General features: G+C 47.5%; 1 protein-coding gene across 1 annotated transcript in view; it reads left to right on the forward strand.

The window, feature by feature from the left end:
• The window catches only part of LOC137641623 (F-box only protein 27-like), a 117658-nt gene that overhangs the window by 38079 nt on the left and 58067 nt on the right, over positions 1 to 21512 (forward strand). Inside the window, exon 3 of the mRNA XM_068374354.1 lies at positions 10050 to 10203. Coding sequence (XP_068230455.1) covers positions 10050 to 10203 — 154 coding nt within the window. The remainder of the gene's footprint in view (positions 1 to 10049; positions 10204 to 21512) is intronic.

Genomic DNA, 21512 nt, shown 5'->3' on the forward strand with positions numbered 1-21512 from the left:
TATCCAGCATCTCCTCAAAGAGAGAGGATTTTCGCAACAAGTGGCGAAAAGGAGGCCTGGACACCTGCGCAAGTCTTCCGCAGTAGTCTCCCAGGCGAAAGAGCGAGTTTCTGTGGCCGGTGTCGGGGAGAGGGCATCCCTCCACATGATGCCGTTTCCAGCAATAGCGGAGCCTCTAGTGGGATTGCGGGATAAATGTGCCTTTCAGTTTCGACTGTGAAAGGGTATCCCTCAGCCTTAAGTCTTGCCTCCAGGCTCTAGGGACAAACATTTCTCCCTCGCTGGAACTCTTCCTTCTCATACGAAGCCTTGTCCTCTCCTGCCCTCAGTTGAAGGTGAGACCTCCTCCTTGGGACGTGGTTCGAGCCCTCAAATCTCTAAAGAGACCCCTGACGAACCACTACGTAAGTCCCCAGATCGCCACCTTTCTGGGTAGACAGTGTTCCTGCTAGCCTATCTTCAGCCAAGCGAGTCACATGGTCTCTCATACGACTTCGCCCATTCAGGGGGTTAGGGGGAGGCAACATTCAGGTTCGTCCCTGAGGTTTGTTGCCGAGACTCAGAATCCGGGAGTGCTGGACCCGCTGTTCGACTCCTTCCAGGGTTCGAGTCTCCGTCATGTAGCAGATGACCCAGACCATCTCCTACCTTGCCGGTAGGGAGTCTGAGGTGGCGTCTTCAGAGAACGGCTGCAGTTCGTCTCCAGGCTCAAGCCTCGTTCGTGGATCCTGGGTAACGAAGAGAAGGGTCTCCAGGAGTACCATCTCGGCCCGGATTCGCAGGGTGTTACACCCGGCCTTGAATCCTGACCCTTCCCCGTCGCATCGCCCTTGCGCCCATGATGTCAGGGGCGTAGCTATGTCCCGGCCCTACATGGAGCATCATTCAGTGACGCAGGTGCTACAAGCGGGGATGTTGAAGCATCAGACTTTCTTCTCAGCCCCTTACCTGCAAGACATGACCCACAGGAGGCTTGATACGTTTCTATCGGCCCTGTGGTGGCTTCACAACAGCTGATCTAAACCTCAGGCTCCTTGATGGACAAGTAGCAGAAGGTTGAGGGCATTGTTACCTGGTGTTAGTCTGCATGAATGAAAAGATCTGTCTGGCCCTCATTCTTTTCTTCATCCTCTCCTCCCACGGAGAAAGCAGCATCCTGGGTTCTCTGCACAGCGGACCTTAAACCACTGCAGGTAGACCATGCTTCCTTGTGTTCCTAGTTTTAGGTGTAATACTGTTGCGTCCCCATACCCTGACGAGGTGGTATTGGGAGAGTCCTAGCCTGGATTTCCTTCTGAGGGACTCCAGGCCAACTGTCTGGGACAAGTCACTTTTCACCTTTGCATACACCTTACGTAGGCCGCAGCAGTTTCACAACTGCCAGCGAGGAGCAGGGATTCCCTATTGTCCGAGTACTTGATCGCTCGTATATGGAATCCCCAGGCAAGCCAAAGCCAGTATGGCCGGGACTTACCACCCTTCCTAAGGGTTAAGTCACCCTATGTAAATATGTTATTTTTATTAATAAAATAAATTTTTGAATATACTTACCCGATAATCATGTAGCTGTCAACTCCGTTGCCCGACAGAATTCTATGGAGGGATACGCCAGCTATCACAATACTAGAAGGGGGTGTATTTACCAGCGCCACCTGTGGCCAGGTACTCAAGTACTTCTTGTTGACACCTCCTCAATTATTCCTCGGTCCACTGGTTCTCTATGGGGAGGAAGGGAGGGTCGATTAAATCATGATTATCGGGTAAGTATATTCAAAAATTTATTTTATTAATAAAAATAACATTTTTCAATATTAAACTTACCCGATAATCATGTAGCTGATTCACACCCAGGGGGGTGGGTGAAAACCAGTGTACAAGATTAAAGGATAGCTAAGTATCCCATATTTCATATAATCAGTTATCCACAATAACAATGAAATAATAAGTACCTGGTAAGGAAGTCGACTTGAACCGTTACTCTGCCTTTAATAAGATCGTCTTCCTTACTGAGCGCAGCGTTCCTCTTGGGAGGCTGAATCAACTCAAAGGTGCTAAAGTATACAGGGCTGCAACCCATACTAAAGGACCTCATCACAACCTTTAACCTTGGCGCTTCTCAAGAAAGAATTGACCACCCGCCAAATCAACAAGGATGTGGAAGGCTTCTTAGCCGACCGTACAACCCATAAAAAGTATTCAAGAGAAAGGTTAAAAAGTTATGGGATTATGGGAATGTAGTGGCTGAGCCCTCGCCTACTACTGCATTCGTTGCTACGAATAGACCCAGGGTGTAGCAGTACTCGTAAAGAGACTGGACATCTTGAGATAGAATGATGCGAACACTGACTTGTTTCTCCAATAGGTTGCATCCATAACACTCTGCAGAGAACGGTTCTGTTTGAAGGCCACTGAAGTAGCCACAGCTCTCACTTCATGTGTCCTTACCTTCAGCAAAGCAAGGTCTTCTTCCTTCAGATGAGAATTTGCTTCTCTAATCAGAAGCCTGATGTAGTAAGAAACTGAGTTCTTAGACATTGGTAGAGAAGGCTTCTTGATAGCACACCATAAGGCTTCTGATTGTCCTCGTAATGGTTTTGACCTTTAGATAGTACTTAAGAGCTCTAACTGGGCAAAGTACTCTCTCCAGTTCGTTCCCCACCATGTTGGACAGGCTTGGGATCTCGAACGACTTAGGCCAAGGACGGGAAGGAAGCTCGTTTTTAGCCAAAAAACCGAGCTGTAAGGAACATGTAGCCGTTTCAGATGTGAAACCTATGTTCCTGCTGAAGGCGTGGATCTCACTTACTCTTTTACCTGTTGCTAAGCACACGAGGAAAAGAGTTTTTTAATGTGAGGTCCTTAAAAGAGGCTGATTGGAGCGGTTCAAATCCTGATGACATTAGGAACCTTAGGACCACGTCTAGATTCCAGCCTGGAGTGGACAACCGACGTTCCTTTGAGGTCTCAAAAGACCTAAGGAGGTCCTGTAGATCTTTGTTGGAGGAAAGATCCAAGCCTCTGTGGCGGAAAACCGCTGCCAACAAACTTCTGTAACCCTTGATCGTAGGAGCTGATAGGGAGCTTACGTTCCTTAGATTGTAACAGGAAGTCAGCAATCTGGGTTACATTGGTACTGGTTGAGGAAAACTGCATTGGCCTTGCACCAGCTTCGGAAGACTTCCCATAAAGACTGATAGACTCTGAGAGTGGATGTCGTCCTTGCTCTGGCAATCGCTCTGGCTGCCTCCTTCGAAAAGCCTCTAGCTCTTGAGAGTCTTTCGATAGTCTGAAGGCAGTCAGACGAAGAGCGTGGAGGTTGGGAGTACCTTCCTTACGTGAGGTTGACGCAGAAGGTCCACTCTAGGAGGAAGAGTCCTGGGAACGTCGACCAGCCATTGCAGTACCTCAGTGAACCATTCTCTCGCGGGCCAGAGGGGAGCAACCAACGTCAGCCGTGTCCCTTTGTGAGAGGCGAACTTCTGAAGTACCCTGTTAACAATCTTGAACGGCGGGAATGCATACAGGTTGAGATGGGACCAATCCAGCAGAAAGGCATCCACGCGAACTGCTGCTGGGTCTGGAATCGGAGAACAATACAAGAGGAGCCTCTTGGTCATCGAGGTAGCGAATAGATCTATGGTTGGCTGATCCCACAGGGCCCAAAGTCTGCTGCAAACATTCTTGTGAAGGGTCCACTCTGTGGGGAAGACCTGACCCTTCCGGCTGAGGCGATCTGCCATGACATTCATATCGCCCTGAATGAGCTTCGTTACCAGCGTGAGCTTTCGATCTTTTGACCAAATGAGGAGGTCCCTTGCGATCTCGAACAACTTCCTCGAATGAGTCCCTCCCTGCTTGGAGATGTAAGCCAAGGCTGTGGTGTAGTCGGAGTTCACCTCCACCACCTTGTTAAGCTGGAGGGACTTGAAGTTTATCAAGGCCAAATGAACTGCCAACAACTCCTTGCAATAGATGTGAAGTGTCCTTTGCTCCTGATTCCATGTTCCCGAGCATTCCTGTCCGTCCAGTGTCGCACCCCAGCCCGTGTCCGATGTGTCCGAGAAGAGACGGTGGTCGGAGGACTGAACAGCCAATGGTAGACCTTCCTTGAGAAGAATGCTGTTCTTCCACCACGTTAGAGTAGACCTCATCTCTTCGGAAACAGGAACTGAGCCCGTCTCTAGCGTCATGTCCTTTATCCAGTGAGCAGCTAGATGATACTGAAGGGGGCGGAGGTGGAGTCTCCCTAACTCGATGAACAGGGCCAGCGATGAAAGTGTCCCTGTTAGACTCATCCACTGCCTGACTAAGCATCGGTTCCTTCTCAGCATGCTCTGGATGCATTCTAGGGCTTGGAAGATCCTTGGGGCCGACGGACAAGTCCGAAAAGCTCGACTCTGAAGATCCATACCCAAGGAGACAATGGTCTGGGATGGAACGAGCTGAGACTCCTCAAAATTGACCAGGAGGCCCAGTTCCTTGGTCAGATCCATATTCCATTTGAAAATCTCCAGACAGCGACGACTTGAGGGAGCTCTTAAAAGCCAGTCGTCTGACGGAGCCGGACACAAGATCATGATACTGCTGCACAGTCTGTAAACTGTCAATCATGGGCAAGCGAGGAAGTACAGTGACAACCCGAATCTGTCTAGACTGTCTGGGTCGTACAGACAACTCCTTAACGGGTTGCTGAGGTTGCCCACTGCGTCACAACAAGTCCCTTCTGTTGGTTGTTGAACGTCTTCCCCGTGACACATTGACTCCGTAAACAAAAAATCCTCTAACAAGGACTAAGCTTGGACTGCATGTCATGCAACACAGCTCAAGGTCTATGGGAGCAGGTGTGGTAACAGACGGGATTAGCGGCTGAAGTGTAACCATTACCTTCCCTGTAAGCATGTTATGCTTAAATAAAAGTCCAAAAGAGGTTATGCAGCTAAAGGCTCCCTCCAAATGACAGAGTCCTCAAGGGAATATCAGAAGGAGGGAGAAAAGAACTTTCTCATCTACAGGGACCTTATCCTAGAAAAGCTAAGTTCTCTGAGTGAGGGTTCACTGGTGCAAAGCAGCAGACTAGAAGGCAACGTTATGAAACTGCTTGACAGTCTAGTGAGTTGGCAACAACCCAAGATGTGTTGAGAAGCATGCGGTAAGGTATGCAGAGCATGATGTATGCAGAGTATGCTGTATGCAGAGCATGCTGAATGCAGAGCATGCTGTATGCAGAGCATGTTGTATGCAGAGCATGCTGAATGCAGAGCATGCTGAATGCTGAGCATGTAGGAAGTAGAGCCTGCTGTAAGCAGAGCCTGCTGAAAGGAAAGCAGAGCGTGTGCATGGCGTTTAACATTTCTCAGAAATTCCATGACCAGTGCTAGAGTGCTTTATGCATGCTTGCATGGGGTTTAAACCATGGTATGCTGAACAGCAGAGTCAGAACGAGCTGGAACAACAACAGAGGTTTCCTCAACTTGAGGGAAAACCTGAGGTTCAGACTGCATAGGCTGAACAACAGACGGAGCAGAAGGCAGGTGCAAGGGTGAAGGAGGTTGACTCCTAGCAAGAGTTGCACCCAAGGATTGCACCAGCTGAGCGGAGGACGGAGGCGGAGTAGTCCGTTCCTGTTCCTGTGGTATGAGTGGAGCGTGAAGAGACCGAGGCTGTGCAGAACAAGGTAAAGTTCCCGCAAGCAGAGATGTCTGAGGAGCAGGATCAGGGTGCACGGGTAGAGCTCGGTGCAGCAGCTGAGGAGACTGACTCACAGGTGGAAGAGGTTGTTGTACCTCAACCGAGAGTTGCACCGCCGGTGGAGCAGCCAGGGGAGGAGGAGGAGGAGTGGAGTAATCCTCCTGATCCCAAACCGAAGGTTGCCTTAAAGAAGGCTGATGCTGAACAACACTGGGAACAGTGAACACAGAAAGTGGTTCAACATCGTACGCCTGGCAGATGGAGCTGCGACTGGGTGCAGCGAGTGCAGGCGGGTGCAGCACAGGCTGAACGGGTGCAGGAGGTTGGTGCACCACCGGTGCAGGCGGGTGCAGCACAGGCTGAACGGGTGCAGGAGGTAGGTGCACCACCGGTGCAGGCGGGAGCAGCACAGGCTGAACGGGTGCAGGAGGTTGGTGCACCACAGGTGCAGGAGGAGCAACACTCTCAGCACGACACTCACGCATCAGGTCCGAAAGCTGTGCTTGCATGGACTGTAGTAGAGTCCACAACATCGTACGCCTGGCAGATGGTACTGTGATCAGGCGGAGCGAGTGTAGGAGGAGGGAGTGTAGGCGGAGGCGGAGGAGCAACACTCTCAGCCCGACACTCACTCATCAAGTCCGAAAGCTGTGCTTGCATGGACTGTAGTAGAGTTCACAACATCGTACGCCTGGCAGATGGTGCTGCGACCAGGCGGAGCAGGTGCAGGCTGGGCGAGCACAGGCGGAGCAGGTGCAGGCTGGGCGAGCACAGGTGCAGCGAGAACAGGTGGAGGGAGTGCAGGCGGTGCAACACTCTCAGCCCGACACTCACGCATCAAGACCGAAAGTTGAGACTGTATGGACTGCAGTAGAGTTAACTTGGGGTCGGCAGACACTAAGTTCTGCTGAGGTAAAGCCTTAACAGCAGAGATCTGTTGTGGCAGAACCTTACTCCTCTTAGTCGGAGTGTAATCAACTGATGACTTAGGAGAGTCAGAGCTAACCCAATGACTGCATTCGGGTTGTGAACTTCAACTTCGTACGTCTGGCATAGGTCTGGACTTAACGTTTAAGAAGTCTTGAGACCTGAGACCAGCGTTACTCTGCCTTTATTTTCTCCCCTAATCTCTTCTGCAGACGAGCAAAATAAGGGCTCAATCGTCTGCGGGTGGGAGTGACGGTTTCGTTAAGACCCGCCCACAACCACCGAGAATACTTCTGTGCGCCGATCAAGGCCTGCTGAACCCTTATGCCCTTCGACATTGCTTCTCCCCTGGGCTTGGGAGCTTGCAAGAGGTCCCGGACTGGGAGGACGACTGGCGCGCACAAAAGTACCCTCACGCACTAATCACTTATCACTTTGATTTCTGTTTGCACTTATTTCACTGAACTCGAAACTTTAAGTGGTTTGTACCTGAAATACGCAATTCTATCCTTTCAAAGTTAGTAATTGCGAAAACAGAATTACAATATAACAGAAAAAACTAATGAAAGATAAATCAGTGGTTGGAAAGAGACTAAACACTAGATCACTCTAGAAACGTTTACCTTCTTCCCCTAAAGAGACTAGGGAGAAGAGCAAAAATCGATAATGACGTTACTCGTACGCCTGGCAGGCTTGAATGAAACGTTTATCCTCTTTCTCCCTCCGTCTCTATCTCTCTCTCTCTCTCTCTCTCTCTCTCTTGAATTAGAACCTGAGAGAAGAGCCCAATCATATATATCGTTAAAACATATTATTGTTAAAGGAAAAAACTGAAAAGTTCCTTTATTAGGATCAAAACCATTAAGTTAAGAAAGAATGAACAAAACGCTAGACACGGTTACTCTTACTGCAACGTGAAACCGTGAACATTCTTTCTCTATCGTAACGATAGAGTGCAAGTTGAACGTTCTGAACGTCAACAACTGCAGAGACAAAACAAAACGTTAGTTCAGCTTTGAAAACAGTACGAGACTGTCAAAGAAAATCTTTCAAACTCTGTGGCGGAAATAGCATAATATGTTAACAGGTAAAACCGAAATGACGGGCTCAAAGTTTATTAACTTCGGTAAAAGACCGCCTACTATAGGAAGGTCGAATATAAACAAATATAAAAATTAATTTTAATGAGTTTATAATAAAAGGAAGTTAATCGAAGAGGCCTATAAGAGGCGGAGAGATATAAAATAAATCTATAACTTTTGTTAAGCAAAATTAAGAAAGAGAGTCTATACTCTCTTAGACACCAACACTTCCGTCTAAGGGAAGGGTCGGCCATTGAAAGGTGAACGAGAGTTCATACTCTCTCGTCACCAAAATTAATCAAATTAATTTCAAAAGCTAACTAAGCTAATATAGAAGTTTTCCAGTAAAGCGACAGCCGAAATCAAAGAGAAATACTTCACCAAAGTCGTGAAAATACTCCAAGAACATAAGCGTATCCCAGAACGTCTTGCCGGAAGCACGACAGAGGAATAATTGAGGAGGTGTCAACAAGAAGTACTTGAGTACCTGGCCACAGGTGGCGCTGGTAAATACACCCCCTTCTAGTATTGTGATAGCTGGCGTATCCCTCCATAGAATTCTGTCGGGCAACGGAGTTGACAGCTACATGATTATCGGGTAAGTTTAATATTGAAAAAGCGTGGTTTGTATTTCATTTATGGAACAAATGACAAATTCGTAGATAATTTGTATTTTTCCTAACTATACAAACCTTAGCTATTTACAGTTATGTGGCCGCCAGCCCTGTCCCCCGAGATAAGTCCTACCTCTAAGTAAAGTGGAGTATTCTCCGGTGTGTGTGAGGGGGGAGGGGTAGCTAGCTACCCCTCCCTACCCCCCGCTAACTAGCGGCGGGGTAGGAAACCCTCGTTAAAACTTTATGGCTCGTCGTTCAGCTACGCCGAAGTAATTACCCCATGTAAATAGCTAAGGTTTGTATAGTTAGGAAAAATACAAATTATTTATGAATTTGTCATATTGAACTGTCAACCTTTCAAGAAACTCCACTACAGTTTCTAAGCTAGGATTGAATGCTGGACTCTGTATAGCCATGGTTCATCAAACTTAATTATTTCAGTTATCCTCTGTAAGGATGAATGCAGGGTTTCATTTTGTTTGGTATTCGTTAAAAAGGATTATGAAAATGCGAATGCTTGAAAAGAGATGTAATCTCTAGATCACTGGGGCAGACACTGATTTAAAATTCAACGGCCCAACGGCCATAGGAATGACGTAATGAAGACGTCACTACGACTACAGAAAATGGAGTTGATTACAAGTTAAGCTAAACTAAAGTAATATACAACACCCAGCAAGTCTTCAACTGTGACGAAATTGGGCTTTTTTTTTGGACAAAAATGCCTTTGTACTTTTCCTAACCATACAAATCTAGGACCTTTAAGCTACACGACATGCTTCAACCACCCTGCTAGCACCTAGACCAAAGGTCTGAGTAAGGGTTGTCCTACGTGTTGGGTGTGCTGAGCTTACCTGCCACCCATTGACCAATTATGTTTGCCTTGTTAAAAGTCTAACGACTGTTTCAGCTTCTCTGATGTTATATTCTTATTAAAAGTCTCAGGTTTGTAGGATAGGAAAAATACAAATTACTTTGAAATTTGTGATATTTGTGTCAGTGTATCATTATTCTTTAATTTTTATCATAGGGTATAAAACATTGTTTGGGGACTGACTCAAGTTGTAAAAGGTAGTTTCAACTAGGCTTTGTGGTCAGGCTATTTGAGAAGGTTATCATGTGCCCTTGTCATTGAGGTCCATTATTGTTTTATGTTACTAATAGAATAACCTTTAATGTTTGTGCATTATCTTTTAGTAGTGAAATTGGTTGCTCAGGTACTTTAGTTCCCAATTTATATCTTGTCCTCTTTGTAATTTTTCAACTTGAAAAATTGTTACTTTTATGATGTCCTGTAATCTTTATTTTGTTGGCTATTGTTACATCTATTGTTTTGTTGAATCTCTAGCTCCAAACCATCTCGGTAACACTTGTCTGTTCCTTTGATTTCGATGAGAAGTATTTTGCCCTAAAAAATAAGACCTCTTAAACTCAAGCCTGTGTAGCAGATTGAAAGGAATGACTAAAACTATGTGAAATTATAATTAATAAATATTTGAAATATTTTGAAGCCATCCCTTGCAGTGTATATGCCATTCTTTAGATCACAGTATGCTCTTACTTGTACAAAAGCTCCTGTGATTAATGATTAATAGATTGAATAAGTGTATGTAAGTTGATTGAGAAAGAAATTAATAAATTGAATAGCTATATGTAAGTTGATTGAGAAAGAATTTATAATCACCGTACTGTTCTTTTTCTTTTGGTTTGGTGACTTATTTCTCTTGTGTTGCAGGAAATGGAATTTGCTTTTTTGGAAGACCTTTACCCCGTGAGGTCTTGTGGCACATCCTCTCACATGTACCTGCAAGAGATTTGATAATATCTTGTTCGAGAGTGTGCATATATTGGAATGATTTACTATCAGAAACTCATTTTTGGCTTCACAAGTAAGTTGTCGTGACATTTCCTTTTTTATATATGTGAAAATAGTGAAGATGTGAATTTATTTTGCAGTAATTATATTGTATGTTAATTGTTCAAGTCAGTTTCAAGGTGCAGTATTTTTGTCGCCCCGTAACTCTCTCCACCAATATATGGATAAATAAATGCATAACACTCTTATCTATAATTAATACTAATAATGCTATACCTACGTTCATTGCTCGTATTGATTTTTTCTTATGCGGATACATACCTTAGTCCTTTAATACTCCTAGTATAACTTCACTTTGGGCGGGAATGGCAGTTGAATCGTAAACTTGGTAGTTCGCTATCGACAGGAAGTGCATGGGAAAGACCAGGCTATCCGCCATTGAGTGAGCCCAGCACATATGAATTCAGCCACTGCCTTCGCAGACGAACTGTTGCTTCCTCTTTCAAATACTAACTATTGATCCTTTCTCTTATTCTCTGCAAAATGTGTGGATTTTGCTATTATGTAGATAACCTGGAAATTGAGATTGTGGTCTGGAAAGAGTGACAAGTACTGTACAATAATCCCTCTCCATATTGCAGTCTTTACCAAACCTTTTAGAAATTGTTGCAGGTCCTGGGGAGGTATCTATGCCTTCCCAAGCTTCTAAGGCTCCCTCTGACCCCAGGCTTTGCTGCGTTAAAGGAAGCAGGGTCACTCCTGTTAGCAGAGCTCCATCTATCTCCCTTTGGGAGCTAGCTACATCGGCTCCAACTTGCAAACACCCTCAGGGTCGCCTACGCACCAGCACACCACAGCGCACTTGCACTCCCGTGCGCGCTAACGATCTCCTGCTCGCCAGTGCTCTCCTGCACTTATGCGCACACGCGCCCACGATCTCCTACGCGCCAGCGCCCACCTACTCGCCAGCATTCTCCTGCGCGCAACTTCTTTCCTACGCGCCAATTCTTTCCTACGCGCCAATGTTCTCCTGCGCAACAGCGCTCTCCCGTGCGCTAGCTCTCTCCTGCGGGCCAACATATGCGCCCCACATCAGCTGCGCGCCAACGCTCTCATTTGCGCCAACCAACGCGCCAGCAAAAACCTGCGCGCCACCACTCTCCTACGCACAAGTTCGTAGGTGAGGCGACAGCCATATTGCCGCCCTCGCCTGCGCGCCATCGTTTGCCTGACCATGTGCGCTCACCTGCACACCATCTTTCTCCTGCGCCCATACACAGATATACGTGCACGCGCCCCCTTTCTCTCCTACGGACGCGCACCAACACTCCCGCGTGCTCATCATGATTCTCCTGTGCGTGCGCCAACATTCTCCCGTGCGAGAGCAAGAATATTCCCCTTTGTGCGAGCACTGTTATTCTTCCTCGTGTGAGTAGCCCTGGTTCAATGCCTTAATCAGAGCTGTAACCCAAAGCCTGTCCTGTCTGATTGCTTTCCACAGCACCACAAGTCTTCACCAGAGTGTCTACCCTAGTGTCATCTTGTGCACACGGTATTGGCATCCGTTTCCTCCGTTATCTGGACGACTGGCTAATCCTAGCATACTCGGTGTTAACCCTTCTTCAACACCGAGACAAACTTCTGAGTCTTTGCCAGGATCTGGGGATCATGGTAAATCTTGAGAAGTCCTCTCTGCTTCCCACTCAAAGACTGGTATACTTAGGCATGATTGTAGACACCATTCTCCACAAAGCCTTCCCATCAGATGACAGGATATCAAGGCTGAGAAAGGTTGCAAGACCTTTTCTCAGACGAGAAGAACTTCCAGCCCAATCGTGGCTATGTCTCCTCGGTCACCTTTCATCGCTGGCCCGTTTAGTTTCCAATGGTCTTCTCAGGATGAAATCCCTCCAGTGGTGACTCAAGTCCCGATGGAATCAAGCACACGACTCCCGGACATCCAGATCCCCATGGGACCTGCGGAACTGACAGACCTCCAGTGGTGGGTGATAGACGAGAATCTACGTAAGGGAGTGGACCTTCTCGTCCTCCCCCTGAATTTGATGCCGTTTTCAGACGCTTCAAAAAAAGGGTGGGGGCCCCACGTGCTGCACCACATGACCTCAGGCCTCTGGTCAGAGTCAGAAAAGTACCTCCATATAAATCTCCCATAGATGAAGGCCGTCTTTCAACAGTTCTAACTGTTCCTGGGAATTCACTCTGTGGTGGTGATGAGCGACAACACCATAGAAGTGGCCCACATCAACAAACAAGGAGGTACATTCTCGCAGCAACTATCCCATCTAGCAGTAGAGATACTGAGATGGGCCGAAATCCACTCGATACCACTATCGGCATGCTTCATTCCGGGCAAAAGGAATGTGCTCGCCGTCAACCTGAGCAGAGCATCTCAGATATTGAGTACTGAGTGGTCTTGGGATCATCTAGTAGCCAACAAAGTCCTGACTTCGTGGGGATCTCCGACTGTGGACCTCTTTGCAACGGCCCTGAACTTCAGGCTCCTGCTGTACTGTTCCCCAGTCCCAGACCCCAAGGCTCTCTGGCAAGATGCTTTCCAACAACGGTGGGACAACGTTTACGCCTTTCCCCTGTTCTGTCTGATGAGGAGGGTACTCAACAAGACCAGAACATAAGTCAATCTTTCAATGACCCTCATAGCTCCACTATGGCATCACGCAGAATGGTTCCCAGACCTTCTGCAACTTCAACGCAGCCTCCAAGAGAGCTCCCTCCATGACACAATCTACTCAAACGACCACATGCCAACATCTTCCACAAAGCTGTAGCTTCGCTACGACTTCATGCCTGGAGACTATCCAGCATCTCCTCTCTGAGAGAGGATTTTCATAACAAGTTGCGATCAGGATGTCTGGACACCTGCGAAAATTATCAGCAGCAGTCTACTAGGCAAATTGGAAAGTCTTCTGTGGTTGGTGTCGTGGAAGGGGTATCTCTCCACTCGATGCCACTATTCCAGCAATAGTGGAGTTCCTCGTGTATTTGCGTGAAGAAATGGGCCTATCAGTCTTGGCAGTGAAAGGCTATCGCTCAGCCTTAAGCCTCGCCTTCAGACTGAAAGGAATGGACATTTCTTCATTGCTAGAACTTTCTCTATTCATACAGAGTTATGAACTTACCTGCCCCCAGTCAGAAGTGAGACCTGACCTCCTCCATGGAACGTGGTTCGAGTTCTCAGGTCTCTTAAAAAACCTCCCTATGAACCATTACGCCAGGCAACAGATCGCCACCTGACTTGGAAGACGGTGTTCCTGCTAGCTTTGGCCTCGGCCAAGCGAGTCGGCGAACTTCATGGTCTCTCATATGACATCGCCCATTCAAGGGGGTGGGAAAAGGTAACGTTCCGCTTCGTCCCTGAGTAGCGGATCCTCGATTCGACTCCTTCTAAATTTCTAGTCTCCGTACTGTAACAGATGACCCAGACCATCTCTTACTATGCCCAGTAAGGAGTTTGAGGCTGTACCTCAAGAGAACAGCCGCAGCCCGTCCTCGTGTGCCTGCACTATTCGTCAGCACAGGAAGGACCAAGAGGAGGGTCACCAAGAACACCATGTCAGCGTGGATTCCCAGGGTCATTGACCTTGCACTGAATCCAGACCCTCTTCAGTCACGTCGCCCCAGAGCACAGGATGTCAGGGGCATAGCTACGTCAATGGCCTTCAAAAGAAACTACTCAGTGACGCAGGTTCTTCAAGCTGGGGTGTGGAAACGTCAAAACACGTTCACATCCCACTACCTGCAAGATGTGACCCACAGGAGACTCTATACGTTTTCTATTGGTCCTGTAGTAGCTGCACAACAGCTCATTTAAAACCTCAAGCTCCTTATTGGACAAGTAGCAGAAGGTTGAGGGCATTGTTACCCGGTTTTAGTCTGCAGGAATGAAAAGGTTTGACTGCCCCTTATTCTTTTCTTCATTCTCCCCTCTCTTGGGGAAAGCAGCATCCTAGGTTCTCTGCATAGCTGACCTCAAACCACTGTAGGTAAACCATGCTTCCTTGTGTACCTAGTATTAAGATTAATACTGTTGCGTCCCCATACCCTGACGAGGTAGCATGGCAAAGTCCTAGTGCACAGTTTTTCCATCTAAAGAACTCGGAATAACTTTCTAGGACGAGTCACATTTCTACATACCTTCACACACAGCTTGCGTAGGTCGCGAACCTTGCATAGCAAGGTCTTAGCGAGGCGCAGGGACTCCTTATTCCTTGAGTGCTAATACACTCAGATAAGGAGCCCCTGGGTAAAGCCAAAAAGCCAGATTGGCTGGGACGTCCTCCCTTCCTAATGGGTGAGTTACCCCTATTGAATAGCGTGGTTTGTATTCCAGTTACGGAACAAATGACAAATTCATAGATAATTTGTATTTTTCCTAACCATACAAACCTTAGCTATTTAACCAAACTTGCCCACCAGCACTATCCCCATTGAAGTCCTACCTCCAAGCAAAGTGAGCTCAATCACAGGTGTGTGAGGGGGAGCGGTAGCAAGCTACCCTCCCTACCCCCTGTTAACTAGCGGTGTGGGTAGTTAACCGTCGTTAAAAATTAATGGCTCATCATTTCAGCTACGCCGAAAGTAATACCCCTATTAAATAGCTGTGGCTGGTATAGTTAGGAAAAATACAAATTATCTACGAATTTGTCATTTTTCAATATTTAACTTAGCCGGTGATTATAATAGCTGCAACTCTGTTGCTCGACAGAAAACTCTAAGGTAAAACTCGCCAGCGATCGCTACACAGGTTGCGGGTGTGCCCAACAGCGCCATCTGTCGTCCAGATACCCAGTACTCAATGTAAACAAAGACTCAATTTTCTCTCTGTCGTGCTATCGACAAGACGTACTTACTCGCTGTTGCTAAACTGGAGTTTTTTCACAACTAATTGGTGAAGTACATTATTCTAGTTTTGAGCTTTCGCTGTGCAGGGTTTCTCTTCACGCAAATCCTTGAATTCTTTTTGATAACGGATTCTTTGTTGATGACTTTTTGATAGTTTTTTGAATTCCCCTTTGACCAATTCAAAATGGCTGACCCTTCACAAGTCCCAAAATTTAGGAAGTGCAATGCTAGGGACTGTTCAAGGCGTCTTCCGAAGGCTTCTATCGACCCTCACACTGTTTGTTCCAATTGTCGGGATAAAACCTGTCAATTGGAAGATCGGTGTGAGGAGTGCGTTGGGCTTTCGGAATTCGATTTTATCGAATTCCAAAAGTATACACGTAGGCTAGAGAGAGATAGAGTTAGGAGAAGTTCCTCTCGTTCTATTGATTTTTCCTCTCCTCATGCCCCACAACCTATTCCTTCCCCTGTAGTGGTTGCTCCTAATCCCCCTCCTGGCACTCAGGAACCTTCGATGGCTGATATGATGCGTGCCATCCAAGCTCTGGGTGAGAGAGTTGAGTCCTTTGCTAGTGACCGTAATCAGCTCATGGCGGATGTGAAGGAGCTGAAGTGCAAAAGTGCAGTGGGAAGTGTTAAAGTGAGTGATAGTGTTGTGGATAGTGTTGCGCTTGAGGGTTCGTCTGTTCGTGCCTGTCGTCCTCCTAGTCCGGGACCTCTTGCAAGCTCCCAAGTCCAGGGGAGAAGCAATGTCGTACGACAAATGGGTTCGAGAGGCTTTAATCAGCGAACAGACGTTCCCTCCGTGGTATCGGGCGTATCTACCCAAGATCGCCCCTGCCTAACTAAGACGAGAGAGCCCATTTATACCTCGTCTTCGGAAGGTGTTTCTCGCAAGAAACCCTGGACCAAGGTCTCACGACCGTTAAAGCGCAAGTCGGTCCCTTCCGCACAAGTCCAACGGCCCAGTTGTAGCCACTGGGTCAGTTCGGACTCGCTGCAGTCATCCGATAACTGCTCACCTCCTAAGAGAGGCAAAGCGGTACCGCTTCAGACAGTTACACCGTCTGTTGCCTCACCTGCTCCTGTAGACCCTAAGTGGTCTCTACTGCAAGACATGCAGTCTAAACTAACGTCTCTTATGCAGGACTTTCGTGCGGAGAAGGTTGCTGCCGCACCAGCTAGTGCAGCTCCTTGCCTACAACCGCCCACACGATCGGTTGTGCGTCCTGTGGACGCTGAAGTAACCTTCTCACGCACACCAGTTGAGAGAGTTCCGCCACCCATGCGTTCCAGTGTGATCTGCCAGCCGCATGTTGACGTTCAGCGACGCACGGAGGTCTCCTTTGACGTTCGTGAGGTTCAACAACCGTCAGAGTTGTTTTGTTTTGACGCGGTGCGTCAACCTCCGCAACCCAGTGTGGTTGCCACTGCGCACCCACATCAGTCCAGACAGTCTGGAGTAGACGCTGTGCGTCCCCACGCTGCTATGGTTGTTGCCAGCTCACAGACTGGGCAGCAGTTCCATGACGTTGCGTCCGGCTCAGTCACGCATGCACCCGTGCGACCGGACTCAGCTAACCAGCCGTTACCCACTCCGTTGCCGTTCCCTCATCAGTTATCGGATGAGGGACTTTCTGATGATGATGTTGCTGCACACGTAGATGAACCGCATTCAGAACTGGACGAGCCTAAGTTTATGCAACCCTCTTTGGACTTTAGGAAAGTTTTGGCCCTTTTCAAAGAGATGTTTCCGGACCAGTTTGTTTCTGTGGCTCCGCGTTCTCCTCCGTCAGAGTTTGTGTTAGGCATGCCGTCAACCACTCCTGCCTTTACTAGACTCGTCCTCGCACGCTCGTCCAAGAGAGCTTTGCGGGTGTTAGGAGAATGGCGGCAGTCCAAGAAGAGTTTAGGGAAGACAGCTTTTACGTTTCCCCCTGCTAGACTCTCTTCTAGATCGAGCGTCTGGTATGCCACGGGAGAAGTTCTCGGCTTGGGAGTTCCTGCCTCTGCCCAGGGCGACTTCTCAAGTCTTGTAGACTCTCCCCGCCGCCTTGCCATGAGATGCTCAAAGATATGTTGGTCATCTTCGGACCTGGACCACCTTTTGAAAGGTATCTTTAGAGCCTTCGAAGTTTTTAACTTCTTAGACTGGTGTCTAGGAGCTCTAAGCAGAAAGATCTCTCCAACAGAGAAGGAGACTTCCTTGCTCATTATGTCCTGCATGGACAAGGCCTTACGTGATGGGTCTAATGAGCTTGCTGCATCATTTGTGTCCGGAGTCCTTAAGAAGCGTGAAAACCTATGCTCATTCCTTTCAGCTGGAGTTACACCATGCCAGAGATCCGAACTTCTGTTTGCTCCTCTTTCCAAGTGCCTTTTTCCAGAACACCTGATTAAGGAAATTGCCGCTTCTTTGATACAGAAGGACACTCACGATCTTGTTGCGTCCTCAGCTCGCAAAGCCACCCCTTTGCCTACCTTGTCAGCTAGACCAAGGATGGACACTCCAGCGTCCCGTTTTATTCCGCCCTTTCGTGGCAGAGCCTCCAGCAGAGGAGGTGCTCGTGCCGAAGGGAAACGAGGAAAGAAGAAAGGAACCAAGTCCTTTAAGGGCAGAGTCTGACTGCCAGCTTCTTCAGACAGCAGTGGGAGCCAGACTCAAGAACTTCTGGCAGACCTGGGAAAAGAGAGGCGCAGATGCACAATCTGTGAAGTTGCTCAGAGAGGGGTACAAGATCCCGTTTGTACGGAAACCCCCTCTAGCAACGTCTCCCTTCGATCTCTCTCCCAGGTACAGAGAGGAAGACAAGAGACGAGCCTTGAAACAGGAAGTGTCTCTTTTACTAGAGAAGGGAGCGGTGGTCATAGTCTCGGACCATCAAACCCCGGGATTCTACAACCGCCTCTTCTTGGTGTCAAAGAAGACAGGAGGGTGGAGGCCGGTGCTAGACGTCAGTGCTCTGAATGTCTTTGTCACAAAGCAGACGTTCTCCATGGAGACCACAAAGTCGGTTCTAGCAGCGGTCAGAAGGGAAGACTGGATGGTCTCTTTAGACCTAAGGGACGCCTACTTCCACGTCCCCATCCACCCGGACTCCCAACCTTTTCTGAGATTCGTTTTCGAAAAGGTTGTCTACCAGTTTCAAGCCCTGTGCTTTGGCCTAAGCACAGCTCCTCTTGTGTTTACGAGGCTGATGAGGAATGTAGCCAAATTCCTTCATTTAGCGGACATCCGAGCCTCCCTCTATTTGGACGACTGGCTTCTCAGAGCTTCTTCCAGTCGTCGCTGTCTGAAGGATCTAAAGTGGACTCTAGATCTGACCAAGGAATTGGGTCTCCTTGTCAATATGGAAAAGTCACAAGTGGTCCCATCCCAAACTATTGTGTATTTAGGGATGGAGATTCACAGTCTAGCTTTTCGGGCTTTTCCGTCGGCCCCCAGAACAAGCCAAGCCCAGTTATGCATCCAGAACATGCTGAAGAAGGAACGATGTTCAGTCAGGAAGTGGATGAGTCTGATAGGGACGCTATCATCCCTGGAACAGTTTGTATCATTAGGAAGACTACACCTCCGTCCTCTTCAATATCACTTAGCATTTCACTGGAAAAAGGACAAGACGCTAGAAGCGGTCTCGATCCCCATTTCCGAGAAGATGAAGTCTTGCCTGACGTGGTGGAAGGACAGTATCAGCCTCAGAGAGGGTCTGCCCCTGGCTGTTCAGACTCCCAACCACGTTCTCTTCTCGGACGCATCGGACGTAGGCTGGGGCGCGACATTAGACGGTCGGGAATGTTCGGGAATATGGAACTCGAGTCAAAGGACAATGCATATCAACTGCAAGGAGCTACTGGCAGTGCATCTGGCCTTGAAAAGCTTCAGGTCTCTCCTTCAAGGCAAAGTGGTGGAGGTGAACTCGGACAACACCACGGCTTTGGCGTACATCTCCAAGCAAGGAGGGACCCACTCACTGACGTTGTACGAGATCGCAAGGGACCTGCTCATCTGATCAAAAGGTCAAAACATATCGCTAGTAACGAGGTTCATCCAAGGCAACTTGAATGTCATGGCAGATTGTCTCAGTCGGAAGGGGCAAGTAATTCCAACAGAATGGACCCTCCACAAGGATGTATGCAAGAGACTTTGGGCCACTTGGGGCCAACCAACCATAGATCTTTTTGCAACCTCGATGACCAAGAGGCTCTCAATATATTGCTCACCAATCCCGGACCCAGCAGCAGTTCATATAGATGCCTTTCTCCTAGATTGGTCACATCTAGATCTATACGCATTCCCACCGTTCAAAATTGTCAACAAGGTACTGCAGAAGTTCGCCTCTCATGAAGGGACAAGGTTGACGCTAGTTGCTCCCCTCTGGCCCGCGAGAGAATGGTTCACCGAGGTACTTCGATGGCTAGTAGACGTTCCCAGAACTCTTCCTCTAAGGGTGGACCTTCTACGTCAGCCACACGTAAAGAAGGTACACCAAAACCTCCACGCTCTTCGTCTGACTGCCTTCAGACTATCGAAAGACTCTCGAGAGCTAGAGGCTTTTCGAAGGAGGCAGCCAGGGCGATTGCTAGAGCAAGGAGAACATCCACCCTCTAAAGAGTCTACCAATTGAAGTGGGAAGTCTTCCGAAACTGGTGCAAGTCAGTATCTGTATCCTCGACCAGTACCTCTGTAACTCAAATAGCTGACTTCCTCTTATACCTGAGGAAAGAGCGATCACTTTCAGCTCCCACTATCAAGGGTTACAGAAGCATGTTGGCATCAGTCTTCCGTCACAGAGGCTTAGATCTTTCCAACAATAAAGATCTACAGGACCTCCTTAAGTCTTTTGAGACCACGAAGGAGCGTCGTTTGGTTACGACTGGTTGGAATTTAGACGTGGTACTAAGATTCCTCATGTCAGACAGGTTCGAGCCGCTACAATCAGCCTCCCTGAAAGATCTCACCTTAAAGACTCTTTTCCTGGTATGCTTAGCCACAGCTAAAAGAGTCAGTGAGATTCATGCCTTCAGCAAGAACATCGGATTTTCGTCAGAAACGGCTACATGTTCACTACAACTTGGTTTTCTAGCCAAAAACGAGCAGCCTTCTCGACCTTGGCCGAAATCGTTCGATATTCCCAGCTTATCGAATATGATAGGCAATGAACTAGAAAGAGTCTTATGCCCTGTGAGAGCTCTTAAGTTCTATTTAAAACGAACTAAACCTTTACGAGGCCTTTCTGAAGCTTTATGGTGTTCAGTTAAGAAACCATCTTTTGCCTATGTCAAAGAATGCTTTATCCTATTTTATCAGACTGTTAATACGAGAAGCTCATTCCCATCTGAGTGAGGAAGACCAAGCATTGCTGAAGGTAAGGACACACGAAGTTAGAGCTGTCGCTACTTCCGTGGCCTTTAAACAAAATAGATCTCTGCGAAGTATAATGGACGCAACCTATTGGAGAAGCAAGTCAGTGTTCGCGTCTTTTTATCTTAAGGATGTCCAGTCTCTTTACAAGGACTGCTACACACTGGGACCATTCGTAGCAGCGAGTGCAGTAGTGGGTGAGGGCTCAACCACTACAATACCCTAATTCCATAACCTTTTAATCTTTCTCTTGAAATGTTTTTATTGTTGTTTTTGGGTTGTCCGGAAGGCTAAGAAGCCTTTCGCATCCTGGTTTATTTTGCGGGTGGTCAAAGTCATTTCTTGAGAGCGCCTAGATTAGGGGTTTTGATGAGGTCCTGTTGTATGGGTTGCAACCCTTGATACTTCAGATCCTAGGGGTCGATCAGCATCCTAAGAGGATCGCGAGGCTCCGTAAGGAAGACGTACTTAAAAAGGCAGAGTAATTGTTCAAGTCGACTTCCTTACCAGGTACCTATTTATTTTGTTTTTGTTATTTTGATAACTTCTAAAATGAAATAAAAACTCTTAGCTCATAATAATGTAAACATATATTGCTGGTCTCTACCCACCCCCTGGGTGTGAATCAGCTATTATAATCACCGGCTAAGTTAAATAATGAAAAATGTTATTTTGATAATAAAATAAATTTTTGAATATACTTACCCGGTGATTATAAATTAAAGGACCCTCCCTTCCTCCCCAATAGAGACGCAGTGGAACGATGAGAAAATTGAGTCTTTGTTTACATTGAGTACTGGGTATCTGGACGACAGATGGCGCTGTTGGGCACACCCGCAACCTGTGTAGCGATCGCTGGCGAGTTTTACCTTAGAGTTTTCTGTCGAGCAACAGAGTTGCAGCTATTATAATCACCGGGTAAGTATATTCAAAAATTTATTTTATTATCAAAAATAACATATTTTGGGTTTACCCCTTCAAACTCAACCCAAGGCACCAAGGCACTGTAAGCAGAAGAGGCAGGTTACACCTCCTCTGTGGGATGCATTTCCCCCCAGGACCCACAGAAGATTGAGATCTCTGAGGGAAGTCTCCTTCACAGACTCATACAGGCTGTCTCTGATTGAGTTTGATGAGAG

This window comes from Palaemon carinicauda, chromosome 5 (assembly GCF_036898095.1).
Source record: "Palaemon carinicauda isolate YSFRI2023 chromosome 5, ASM3689809v2, whole genome shotgun sequence".
NCBI classification, from domain to species: Eukaryota; Metazoa; Arthropoda; class Malacostraca; order Decapoda; family Palaemonidae; genus Palaemon; species Palaemon carinicauda.